Genomic DNA, 12,727 nt, shown 5'->3' with positions numbered 1-12,727 from the left:
AAATTAATTAAAATATGGTTATGATATAGACATACACGTACAAGTCATAGTTGATATGAAAGAAGATTCGATAGATGATAAAGATAAGCCTAATATTTTTGCTTGGGAGCAGCCCTATTTTCCCATTTAGATAGAAATGTATTAAATGTTTTAGGTTAAATGACATTGGGACAATGCAGAATTCATAATTCGCTTCTTTTTGCACCAGTCCATTCTGATTTTGTTATGTTGAATCGATCCATTCTATGCATATGGTTCATAAATGACCCCTCCTCATCCTTTGGCTTCATCTCATCTTCCTCCTCCTCTAAAAATGATTCTAAAATTCAAATTGTAATTCTTCAAAAATCATCCAAAAAAAAAATATATGAATGAGCATCAAAATCATATGTGGGTGAGAATGTACAAGTTCAAAGTATTTTAGACAAAGCTCACCCAAAGACTAAATTTTGAACTGAAATATACTTGATTGCATAATTCTCAATTAGATAGGTATTGTGAATGAGTATATTTTAGTTCATTTTTAAGTATAATATGATCAACTTCGATCAAATTAGGATATTATTATTAATACCAAATTTTCTATTATTAGAATATTTTATGATAATTATATATTAAATTTTAAATTTGTTAGATAGGTAGTGTATTTTAGTTCATTTACAAGTACAAAATGTCAACTTCAACCAAACCACATCAAACTTTCACCACTCTACTATGACAATATTTTTTTATTTGTAGAAGATTTTAGAATAATTAATTATCAAAAATTTAAATTTTTTAGATAAATTTTGTAAATGAGTGTATTTTAAAATATTCTCGAGTGTAATAGAGTCTACTTCAACCAAACCATCTTAAACTTTCACCAATCTACCATAACATCATTAAAACATCATTAGTAATATTTTTTTTCTATTTTTAGAGAATTTTAAGAGAATTAATTATTGAAATTTAAATTTTTTTTTTGATAGTTATTATGGACGCTTTTAGTTTATTCTTGAGTGTAACAAGATCAACTCTTACCAAACCATCTCATATTCTAGTATCATACTAGAATATGATACTAACACCATTAGTATCTGTTTTATTTTTATAGAATTTTAACATAATTAATTATCAAATTTTGGATTTTGTTGGATAGGTTCTATGAATAAACAATAATGTCAACTTCAATCAAACTATCTCAAAGTTTTACTAATCTACTAACTCATCATTCTAACATTATTAATATTTTATTTTTAAATAATTTTATTATAATTAATTTTTAAATTTAAGATTTTTTAAATAGATTATACGAACAAATATATCTTAGTTCATTAGTTCACTATCGATTATAATATGACCAATTTCAATCAAATTAGCTCAAACTTTTAAAGTTCTACTAGAATATGATTTCAACAAGAATTATATTAGTTTTTTCAATTTATGATAAACTCAGGATTATTTTTATATATAAATTAACATATTTTATACTAGGTTCTGTCAACGAATATATTTGAAGTTATTTTTTTTTTTAGTAACGAGAATTTTATTTTGGATAAATTATTTGTAAGAGGAGGAAAAGAAAGGAAGGGATTTTTTGATGTAACGAGTGGTTTTTCCTGAGTAACTTAAGAGCAGGAGAACGAAAAGGAGAGTGAGGAGAAGAAAAAGGCAGAGGGGGTGACAAAATGGGAGGAGACAAAAGGAAAGGAAGACGACTGAGGAGGATAAGGTGAGAGGATAGGGAGGATGTGGAGGGTTTAGTGTTTTGACCCAAACCAGTTCAAAGATTTTGTGAGGATAAATTTGATATTTATGAAAACGATCATGAGGAATGTTATTTGGTGAAAAACGATTATAAGAAACTTTGTTTGATAAATTGTCCTAAAGAAATGGTAGTTGAATTACAATATCTTGGTCAGAAGCAGGCGTATCATGGAAGTACAATGATATATTGTTAAATAAGAATTTCAAATGTGAAATCTATCTATTTGCATTGACTGGTCGCATCTAAAGTCGGGTTTGTTAAGATAGGTGAGAAGAAATTAAAGGTGAATATTAGACATATTACAAGGATTTTTCTAAAAGGTAGCATCCAAAGTGTCGACACCCATAATTTAGACAGGAAGCAGATGTCTGAATAATCCAACAAGTTGTCACCTGGAACACTTACAAAAACTCCATAATCCAGCAAATGCTTTCAACGGACAATGCCTGCAACAGATAACTAACATTTAGAGTTCATTAAACTTTTCTGTGATAAGATGATGGAAGCTTTGCAAAACAAGCAAACTATGTACCAACATTGTATTAGCGGCGCACGTAGCTTACATGTAATTATGATCGTGCAGGATACGCTTGTTCTACAATAAGCACAAAAATTAAAAGACGAAATAATGCATTTGTTAGTGAGGTGGTCCACCATTTTCATTTATTTTCTCTTGAATATATTTTATCAATTTAATTGGTCTTTTTACAAATGTTAGACACTTCATGTGAGTTATTCCATGAAAGCGTTAGTTCAAGTATAGTGAAAGTTGCTTATAACAAGAATTTGACCTAGTTTTTGCCCCCCTCGCTCCATTAGCCTTACCGAAGCGACGAGCAGTCTTAGAGCAGACTAGCGCACGACATAAGGTAAAGAGAACAATTAAGATAACCCTAAGACAACTCTTTCTAGCTTGCCAGTTCAACCTGACCATATGTTTACGAAAGGAAGAGCCGACGTAACTGTCAAAAAGAAAATGGAAGTAGCATCATTAGCAGCTTCTCCACCAGCACATACCCAAGGCAGTTGTAATTGTCATATGATGATCTTGTGTTCATTACCATAATTGCCCAAAGAAAACAAAAATGAAAATAAAAAATACGAAGAATGCAAATCTCGGGCTTTATTGGGCATTCCAAAGAAAAATGAAGATGATTTAACTTAGATTTAATTGATTCCATTGCCATTAAGAAGTTATATGATATACAAAGAAGAAAGTTTATTAATCAAAATCTTATTGTAACAAGTCATTTGTCAAAACAAATATGAAACCTATCTACTTTTCATGATTGACATGCCTTCACCTATGAAATATAACTTTCTTTATTGCATCCCTTGTTATTTTTATATTTTTCCTATTCTACTTGTATTAGAGGCCTGGAGAAGTGAAAAAACACAATTGAAACCATGAAGATCACAGAAAAACTGAATGAATGAAGAAACAAAAATCTTGTAATTTCTTGCAAGTGATGTGAGACCATAATCTTATTTCTGACGGGATTCTATTGTCCATGTGTGGAATGTTCAGAGCTACAAGACCTTCATACATGGCGATTAATCCTTGATCCAATGTAGATCTGGTAGTTCTATTTTTTGCTTTTATCTCATCTAAAATATTTTATTCTCTTCAAATCCTATAAAATACTTTCTTTACATCTATGCTTACATCCTCAGTCAAATTCAGAATCAGATAACCTATCCTCCATCAGATTGGTATTCTATGTGTCCTACAAAAGTTGTTGTCAATAAGCTAAGACAACCAAAACCTTAACACTAACCAGGCTTTGTTTTTAACCCATTTGGTGCAACTAGGCTTTTCAATGTGTTGGTGCCAAGTTTTAGCTAAGATCACACTTGGTTTAAAATTTAAATAAAGGTATTAAAATCATGAACTTGACCTAGCCCAGCTTAAAACTCAAACAACGTACACATGTCCAGGTCCAAGACATTCAGGCTTATTCAGACAGGAGACAATCGTGCATGCCTGAGCCTGTATCGCTGGCTATGCTGTGGCATAAAATGTCTCTAGCCTAGCGAAGAGCAACAAGGACAAGCTGTTATCCATGTCATGATTACCATTAAGAATCGCAATTTTAGATAAAGTAACCAGGTAAGATAATAGTACCTAAAGAAGATTGGCTTTTCTTCCAAGTGTTGAGAATTCATTATCAACTCCTTAGAACAAACACCACATGCTAAAGGACACAGCATATAATGCTGTCCTTTAAGACCCTTATAACCCTTCTGTTTACAAGTCCTTCAATGTTATAGGAAGAAAAGAAATCAAAGAAAAGGTCATATTGCAAAGTTCATATACACACAAATATATCTTTTTACTGAATGAGTGTTATCATATGGAAAACAATTGTCTTACCAAAACATTCTTGTGATCATAATCAAAAAAAGTAGTAGATCAAACAAAACAATTACAGAATAATGTCCTAATCTAATGAAGCATGACAGGCTACAGAACACCAGTATTTAAAAGTCTTAAAGGAATATGGGCATCTCCGACCATAATTTTGCATTAAGCACTCTTGTTTCTTTCAATTTTCTTAATAAGCTTATAATTTCAAGCAAAAGTAGAATGAGTTCATAGTTTTTCTTATCAATAGGTAGTAAGGGTTTTCATCTACAAAGTTATCAAAGATAAGACATGACCAAGATACGACAAGTTTCTAGGTTTATTCTGCTTAAGGCGAGATTCAGCATCTATTTGCACCAATGACCATGTTGAAGTCAGATAATGAGTTGCTCATGATAAGCACATAATTTATGATGTTTTCTGCAATCAATCTAACAGTACCCTACAGGCAGAAAAATATAGAAAAGCATTCTTTCATTAGTAAGCATTAGTTACTAAGAGCATGATTCCATACATAGAGATTGAAATTACAACATAACCACTAACTGTTCAATGATCTATGATTTATGATCACAAAATTTCTCAATCCTTTCATGGGAATGTTAATTGTACAGTAACCACATTATATTTTGACTTCATCTTATTTGCATTGCTGTAAGAAATAGAAAAGGATCAGAGGATAAAGGAGACAACAGCCATAAATTAAGCAAAAATGAAATTGAACTATATTATTGCACATGCTTCGAAGGATGACCACAACAAAAGCAGGAAACACACACTGAAGGCTACCATGGAAAATTTTAAGACAGCACTGAACATACAAAAAGGGTAAACCCTCTTACCACATCCTTCAGCCCCTCTCAGAAGATGCAGATTACTTTGCCCTATATTTAGCCTTTGAATAAGTCACACAAGATCAATCTGGCCAGCCTCCACCAAACCTTTTATGGATTTATAACGGATGACATACAAGTCATCAGCAACCAAGTCCACAATCTCATCCCCACTACAGTGAATTTAAGTATATATAAGCACAACATGCTCAAATAAGAAAATCAAAAGTGAATGCCAGAGTGAAGGCAGTTACCTGTCATCCAGCTGAAAAGCTCCAACAGCATCCTTTGCCTTGCAGAAGACAAATGTATCTAACTGGGGCTCGGGAACTAGATCAAGGATAAATTAGTCAAAGGGGCTGAGGAAAACATCTATCAATAAACAAGTTTATCAATGGTAGCTTTAGTAATGAATTCTAAAACAAATTATAATGTCTCGTAATGCTGAGTGAAATAAGGCTGGTGGACATCAGTTATTCCTTTGTGAGCACAAAAACAAAATATAATATATCAAAAGTCACATGGAAAAACACCAAGGTTATATGAGATCAAGGTTTACAGTTGCCTGTATTTATTAGGGCAACAACCACTCAGGACTTAGCTGTGCATTTTCAACTAGTTCAGTCAAGCATGTGTTGTACTGCCTGCTAAGCTCATTGTACCAAGCATTCTAATACTGAACTGTACCGGACAATGAACTGTAACCTTTTTTTTACTTTTAATAATCGTTAGCTGTGTGTATGTCTTTTTTTTTTTGTTATTCCTTTCCCTCTTTCTCTCAATCTCTCTTCCTCTCATTCTCTTTTTTTTTATCTCAAATGTGCTCCCTCTCTCTCTCACACATGCTATTCGCTTTCTCCCCTCCTCTGCCACCTGCTGCTGCCTCTTGTTCCCTACTGTGTCGCTGCCTCGTCTTTCCTCATACTGCTATCAACACACCTCCTTATACTCCCCTTCCTTCTCCTCCTCCACCTCCTCCTCCTGTACCAGTCCTTCACCTTCTCTTCCTCATCCTACCCTTCTCCTCCTACCCTATTCTCCCCCTCTTCCTCCTCCTCCTAGTCCTTCCATCTACTCTCCCTCTTTCTCTCTCTGATCTAGACATCACCAATCAATACAGTGAGTCAGCTGGTTAATCCATACAGACTCAGCTGCCGATCAATCAGCTCCAAACTGAGAATTTAAACATTGTATGAGATATTGCACTTAGCCATGAACTAGCAATTGCTATTGCAAGTACATTTACTAATATCAGTAAAAAAAATCACTAATTTTAGAACGGGCCAGGTATGATAGTCCAAATTAAAGTTAGTAAAAATGTCAGCCAATTTTCAATTAGATATCTAACAGATAGGGTCTCAAAAGTGTTGCTGGTTGACACAAAGAACTAAGGCCCTATTTGTCCACAAATTATGCTTTTTTAATTTCATATTCATTCATTTCACTAATTTCATTTGTTTTGATTAATTTCATTTGTTTTAATTGCATATTCATTCATTTCACTTTTTTAATTATGCTTTTTTAAAGGCAGAATGTAGGAGCATCTCCTGACGATGAATGGAAAGGCAGCAGCAAGAGCTCTAGGGCGGACCCCCATCAAGATTAGAAAGTCACTACTCTTCCACCAGAAGTAACAGGAAACAGCAGCTGTTGACTTTTACCCTTGATTGCAGAGGATGCTGAATAAAAACCACACACACACACACACAAAAAGCATCATAGCTCTGTTTTTTCAAATATTTTAAATTAAAAAGTTTTTGAAACAAAATGATATGGGGATTGAGGAGTAAGATAAAATAAATATGTGGTGTGGTAATAATTAAAATGGGGATTGATACTTATAATCATTCTAGGGCTCTGTTTTTCCAAATATTTTAAATTATAAAGGTTTTGTAAACAAAATGGTATGGGGATTTAGAGTAAGATAAAATAAAGATGTGGTGTGGTAATAATTAAAATGGGGACTGATACTTACAATCATTATAGGGCTGGTACTTAAAAAACATATCGTAGTCTCCTAGTACTAATGGACTCAGATCAGATAAGTTATGAACCACCATACAACTAGTTTCAATAGTCAACTATAAGCAATAAGATCAAATAATCTCAGTCAGTGTACACAAACTACAAAAGCATGTTGAAGTGCTTAACCAGAACAGGAAGAAGAAGCTTGCTGCAAGAGTAGAAGAATTTACAGAGATAAGTACAATGGAGATAAAACGATATACCCATATCATCTTCTTCACTTGATATTGATTGTTTCAGAAAGGACTCGTAGCCATAGGGCAATCTTGATAGCACAGACTGCTCAAGAAGCTTCTCCATTATCTCTGTGCACCTTTAAAAGGACAGATTATCTCCAGAAAATTCAGAGCACACCAAGACCGTATGACAAAAATTGAGAATTGAAATAGCATAAATTTACTTTCTACCTTTTTGTAAACTTCTTTTCTTGCTCAGAAAGCCGGTTCCAAAGATTAGTCTTGGATATGTGGATCATATATTTCTCAATCTGATAAAATTTATATTTATAAGAAAGCATCCTCCAGGCTATGAGCTTGCAAATAACTGCCAAGAAAGACAGCAGGTTTTGAATACCTTTTGTAGACGGATTCGAAGATAAGATCTCAAAAGAAATAGGGTGCGATCTAAATCCATTTGGTAAAGAGAAACAACTAGATCATTGGAACCATTCTCCGTAGATTCCTCCACTGTCTCTTCCTAGAGAACAATTAGTCAAACATGATAGTATTAAAACAAAAACTAAGAAGAAATAATATGTATATACACACTACATTTTGACACATAACTTGGTATACTGATACATTTATAAAGCACCATAGTTCAACATAATTCCTTATTTACCCCTGTGAATCATAGGAAAACACAGAAGAACAAGCATGTGATATAAAATCAAAGCACACATAATATTAGATGGTTGTTCTTACAAATTCCAATTTGAGATCCAAAATGTCATTTTTAGACTTGGATCAGCTTGTATACCATAGACTTTCAATTTTAATTGTTCTAAGTAATGATTCAGAGTTTTCAGGTGAATTCAATTTGTTCTTATGTGAACTAGACTGGAAAATTAAGTTCCATGAGTTTCACAGATACCTGGCGAAACATGTGTGTTTTGATCAACTTTCATCTTTTCACTCGAGCAGTTTTCTTTTTTTCCTGGAACTAGTCTGAACAGGTCCAAAGCCCAAAGTCACTTGAATTATCTGGTAGGCAGCATTTTCCAATGTCTTCTTTTGTTCGAAATTGTCATCTAAAGTTTGTTGTATAACATAACAAAAACAAAAGGATTCTATTGGAAACTACTCTAGGAGAGGCCACATTCAAACAGAAGCTACAACTATTTTATCCAAATTCAGATTTGTTTCCTTTGTTATATTAAATCTAGCATAAGGCCAATTCGATTTTACAGAAGCAAGTAAAGATCTATTGTTGCACCATAGATACTTTTTGATAACAGAGGTTTAGCCCTAATATGGTTGCACTTTGTTAATGAAACAAATGAAACATGAAGACAAATCACTTGGGTTACCACTAACATGTTTCTTACTGGCTGTCCATTCTTTATAATATGTTTTCTTAAAAAATGTTCTTCAAAATGACTGAATATGAAAATAATGAAAGTAAGACAAAGCTCTTAAAGCACAGAGATTGCCTGAATGTTTTACTCCGATCAGAACTTGGCCAAAAACCATCAGATGATCAAACATAACAGGAGAAGGGAAAGAAAAAACAAATTTTCTAGTCTTATAAACCAACTCGTAAATATTACTTGGACGCCTTAAGTGTTAAAGCTAATTTGTACAAGCAAGATTGTGGGACGAGACATGGGCATATCTGCAATGCTCATGATTAGCAACCTGAGAGAAAGATAATACTTAGGGTTACTCACAAGGAGCTGGATCTGCTCTCGGACGCGGAGGACGAGCGGACCCTCGAACTGAAGGATCTCGGGGGCGGCCTTCTCGTTCCGCCATGCCCGCTTGATCAGCTCAACGTCAGTCGTCCCTGCCAGCGATGACGCATCCTCCTCCGCCTCCTCGCTCCACGGCCCCGACATTAGCCGCGATAGAGTCAGGTAAAACCAGGAAACTTGTCCAATGCTACGACAAAAGGAAAATACGGTTGCATATCCAGAGCCTAACCGAACATGGTACACCTAACGGAGAAACTCTTGTACGTGGCTCAAGCTGAGTAGACAACAGACGGAGAGAGGCGACGAAAGTGCCGAGGCACCAAATGAGGGAGAGACGGCGGGAGACAGATCAAAGAAGGGGGAAGGTTAGGTCATGCCGAGAAGACGACCGACAGACTGAAATACCCTAAAACAAGGGAGAAATTACATATCTAATCCTTTCCTACTACTGTCCTCCGAATTGAAGTTTATATAGTTAGTTGATTAATATATTATATTGGGTAATTGATCAAATTGAACTTTTACCATATTATTTCCCATAATTGATTTTTATTAATGAATTTTTTTAATTACGATTATATCTTTTAATTAGATTGTTTGAAGCCACAGATCCACAGATCGGTTCGATTCAATCTAAGCATCACATTTAAATTGATCTATTCAGATTAGATCACCTTAGATAAGAAAGATCCGATTATAATGGATCAGTTCGAACTTTATCAAGTGAACGAGTATAACTCTCGTGTAATAAAGGTATTTTCATCAAATCAATCTAAGTTTTTTTAAAAACTATTAATACATAATTTTAAGATATTTATTTTTTATAATAATTTTAGGTTAAATAAATTTTTAAATATGATATTTTTAGGTTAAATCAATACTCGAATATAATTTGTTGAATTTTCATTAAATATATCTAAACTTCTTCAAATTATTAAGGTAAGATGACAATATATTTAATCTCATTTTTTATTTTTATACGAATTTAGGGTGATTAAATTTTAAAATATATTATTTTGAGTTAAATTTATGGTTGAGTATAATGGCTCTTTAAATTTTCATCCAACATATCTAATGTTAGTCATAGATATAAGTCAATCACGTGAGTAAAGACACGTGTGATATGTTACGTAATCTTTTTGTTTATTATCATTATTGATACTTTCTTATAGATCTATTGTATATATTGTGATATTTATAGATCTATGCAATGAAAATTAGATCATGATGATATCACGATAATGAGATCGATTCATCTTTAAACATAAACTCTAAATAATCTAGGTCGTAAGTTACTCGAGAGGGATATCGAGATAACCGGACATATTGATGTATTATATATCCATCCATACGATGGAGGCAACTGGTCTTATAGTTGCTCGTGTAGAGATACTAAGGATACGATGTAAGTGCTCATTCGAAAATAAGTTCACTAATTGATCCGCTCACGAAATGCTAGATTATTGATGAAACCTCATTGTCAAATAATGATTCCGTCATTTCAAATATGTATCTGGTCCTTAAACTTGACATATCAATGATGTCTTGTATGAGTACTTCACTCTTTGATACTAGACTTATAGGTTTGAAAGTTCTAGATATAGCATAACTAGTCATCGGGAGTGACAGTCAATTTTACAAGGGCAATTAGGATTATCTCGATGTTCTTCTCGAGTAACATATGACCATAATGATTTAAGGTCTGTAGTTAAAGGTGAATCAATCTCATTATTATAATCTTATCTCGATGTGATTCCAAATATAAAAAAACTTCACAATATACATTTAGATAATATATATAATACGAAAACATATTAGTAATAATAAGTAAAAAAATTGTTATAACGTATCACGGATCCTGACGTGATTAACTTGTAGAATACATGTTATACTTATTGATTGAACTCAAATATGAATATATCAATGAAAGATTATGTTTCTTAATGATTGAGTATGCTACAAAGTACATCTATCAAATTGGGAGAATAGAGTCATGAGATGACTTAATTAAAAATCATACTTCTCAAATTATTGATTTATAATAATTTATAGCAAAATTCATAGAAAATTTTTGATAAAATTCCTAATAAAATAAACTATACTTTATCTAAAAATGTATCTAAATTCCACCACTAATATTTTAATAGTTCATTTTGTAATCAAATGAACTAGTTACTATCACTTAAGATCTCACATAATTATAAGAAGAAATTTTATTATACTATTTTAGCTAATTAAACGATCTTGAATTATCATGAAATTTTATAAAAAAACTAAGAGATATGTAACACTAAATACATTAATTTTTAGTTTAAAATAGAATAATTTGGAGATTAAACTATCCTTCTAATTAACTATCAATACCTATTCTATTATGCTGAAATTGGATTATGACTGTCTGAACTTATAAACGTCACATCTTGATGCAGAAAGGTGGTATTCACCTTATTCTAAATCATACAAAACTCTAATGAAACATTTTAAAATATATTAAAAGGATAGAATATAATCATATCCTATAGGGTCAATTCCATTTGAATAGATTCATTTCTAAAAAAGTAAAAGATTTTAAATACATCAGATTGAGACACTCATAATTTTATGCATCGATCATCTATTAAAGTCATACCAAATATCTTAGGATCATAAGATATTTATACAAAATATATCCTAAAATTAAACATAAATTTAAAGTCTAGATTGCTAAAAAATAGTTGAAAATATCATTTTATAATATGTAAAATCAAAATCCTAGGTATAGAAAGAGAAAAATTAGGTTTTTCTTACCTTAACCCTTTTTAGATATGACATTTCCTAACTTCCATAAGAAAAGATAAGAGAATGATCGAAGAATAAGAGAAATGATCATGAGTTATTAAGTTGGTAAAAAGAATGAAGCTAAAATAAATTAGAGACAGTAAGAGATTACTTTGAGGTATAGAGTTCAATCCAATTAGACTTTATTTTAATTTTTTAATCTTCTTTTACTAATATAATTATAAGACTATAGCAACTTCAATTAAGTCTAATTTGGTTTGACAAAAATGATATTTTTAGTTTGAACTCATATTTCAATCTCATTTATATATCTCAACATTTTTAGTATGACACTTTTCTTTAATTTATATTTATTTTTTATTTTTTATTACTTCTTTCATATTTAACTAGCTTATTATCCTCTATATGCATAATTTTTAAAACTTAAACTTTTTTATTTTAATCATGGTTAAACTCATTCACGCCTTGAGATTTACTTAAGATCAATTAAAATTTAATTATCACTTCTAGTTACTATATGCATACTCATTACCAAAACTTAACCTAATTTTCAAGTCTACTAATACACTTTATCTAGTTGCACCGAAGGATTATGCTTGATTGCTATAAAACATGCTTAAAATAGATATTAATGTTTATGCATGCTCAATAAAATTTTATAGAATATTATGAATAATATATTTTGGGAAGTATATACTTCAAAGAGAGGAAAGCATAAGTATATCATTTATTATATTTATAAAGTATAAACATTATAAATCATATCACTAAGTGACGATAACATATATATTATTTTTATTTATATACTAATTATAATATAATGTGCATATGACTCGGGCACTGTACAATAAATATGATAGTAAATTTCTATCCATTAATATACACATCCATTCAACTTATTTGAACTAGGTTTATCGTATTTGAAGTAGGTTTGGGATGGATTCTCATTCCTAAATACTTAGTCATATATAAGATAAATGTAAACATAAATTAAAATCTTAACAAAAACAACTATGATGGAAGAAAATTATTATTTTTTCCATATAACAAAGTTATAGACAAAAAGT

The 12,727-nt window shown here is 31.6% G+C and overlaps 1 protein-coding gene across 2 annotated transcripts; it reads right to left on the bottom strand.

Moving 5' to 3' along the window:
* Window positions 1-1,954: 1,954 nt before the first annotated feature.
* Window positions 1,955-9,307, bottom strand: LOC135637895 (DNA replication complex GINS protein SLD5-like). Of its 2 annotated transcripts, XM_065150763.1 has the most exons (8): window positions 8,859-9,307; window positions 7,544-7,666; window positions 7,378-7,457; window positions 7,174-7,283; window positions 5,200-5,275; window positions 4,955-5,118; window positions 3,873-4,004; window positions 1,955-2,193 (listed from the first exon to the last, which is right to left on the bottom strand). In XM_065150763.1, the coding sequence occupies exons 1-6, from the start codon at window positions 9,024-9,026 to the stop codon at window positions 5,019-5,021; spliced, it is 657 nt and encodes a 218-aa protein (XP_065006835.1). In that variant the 5' UTR covers window positions 9,027-9,307; the 3' UTR covers window positions 1,955-2,193; window positions 3,873-4,004; window positions 4,955-5,018. The 2 variants fall into 2 exon arrangements, with proteins under 2 accessions (XP_065006835.1, XP_065006834.1); XM_065150762.1 differs by lacking the exon at window positions 3,873-4,004.
* Window positions 9,308-12,727: the final 3,420 nt, after the last annotated feature.

This window comes from Musa acuminata, chromosome BXJ3-5 (assembly GCF_036884655.1).
Source record: "Musa acuminata AAA Group cultivar baxijiao chromosome BXJ3-5, Cavendish_Baxijiao_AAA, whole genome shotgun sequence".
Classification (NCBI taxonomy): Eukaryota; Viridiplantae; Streptophyta; class Magnoliopsida; order Zingiberales; family Musaceae; genus Musa; species Musa acuminata.
This window is presented reverse-complemented; position numbering and strand designations above follow the sequence as displayed.